This window comes from Colletotrichum abscissum (genome assembly GCF_030869225.1).
Source record: "Colletotrichum abscissum strain IMI 504890 chromosome Unknown Scaffold_527.1, whole genome shotgun sequence".
NCBI lineage: Eukaryota > Fungi > Ascomycota > Sordariomycetes > Glomerellales > Glomerellaceae > Colletotrichum > Colletotrichum abscissum.
In genome coordinates, this window is record NW_026850462.1 from 1 (window position 1) to 1,083 (window position 1,083).

The window sequence follows — 1,083 nt, forward strand, 5'->3', positions numbered from 1 at the left end:
CCGGCAATCAGTAATGATGGTGTTGATCGCGCGCACTGGTCAAGAAGGGCATTTTTGGCTCATCGGTGAAGTATCTCTTCTGGTATGTTAGTGACGATTCAGGATTGAAGAGGCTTGATTTCCAATATCAACGAGCTATATTTGCCTGGCTTGTCAGAGATGGAAGCGAGTCACGGAAAAGAGGTTCGAAACACCATTCAGGCGTTGAAGACCAGACGTTATTGGAGACGGATCGCTTACGACGCCTCCAAACGGCGACGTTGAAGGGCTTGAGCCATGCCCAACAGCAGCGTAGCACCCTTATAACTCTTGACGACAGAGGTGATTCACGTGAATGACAGTGGTGGTATGTACAGTTGTATGCATGGGCATGAATTCTCTATTCCTCTTTATGACATCACAGGATGAAGATGGACCCGGCGAATCCCGGTGCAGGCCATGTGTGCTTGCTATCAGAGCCAACCTCCGGGATTGTATAGTGGCTGCTTCCGCTTCAACTCTGGCTTGACGGCCTCAAAGTCATAGCCTTCTCGACATCGCCTGACGGGGGCCAAGAGCACGTCAAGGTTATCCTCTACTAATGGCGAGGCTGGACCGTCACCAGTCTGCACCTCCACGTCTTCCCTCTGTCGAGATTCGGACAGATAGCCGGAGCCCAATCTCTCCTCCGCTGACATAGTGTTTGTTTCATTCATAACGCTCTCGAAACGACTGCAAACATCTCGAAGCTGTACCACAACTTGTTCGACGTCAGACATGAAGGCGGTCCCTGTGAGAGCCAAACTTTTCCAATAATCAAGTTCTTGCCTGAGGCGGCCGGAGTCTCTCACAAGTTCTTCGAGACGTTGTTCCTTACTGACTGGCGCCTTCTGAGACTGTATGGTGCTGTTTGCGAGGTCGGTTGCGTGGGTTGACCCGCCTAAGGCCGCGACTGCGTTGTCTATGTCGCTTGGTAGGCGCGGCAGACCGTTTGATCGGCGAGGGCGCTTCAAAGGTCTGGCCGCCATGTCGGATTGCCATCGAGATGAGGCAGAGTGCTGATGGGTTACCGAGCGAGGTGCGTGACATGGATCATTGTATTTG

The 1,083-nt window shown here is 52.4% G+C and overlaps 1 protein-coding gene across 1 annotated transcript; it reads right to left on the reverse strand.

Moving 5' to 3' along the window:
* Nucleotides 1-452: 452 nt before the first annotated feature.
* Nucleotides 453-1,007, reverse strand: CABS01_17256 (uncharacterized protein; the record flags this gene model as incomplete). The annotated part of the gene is made up of 1 exon (XM_060550583.1): nucleotides 453-1,007. The coding sequence occupies one exon, from the start codon at nucleotides 1,005-1,007 to the stop codon at nucleotides 453-455; it is 555 nt and encodes a 184-aa protein (XP_060393448.1).
* Between the last annotated feature and the right edge of the window lie 76 nt (nucleotides 1,008-1,083).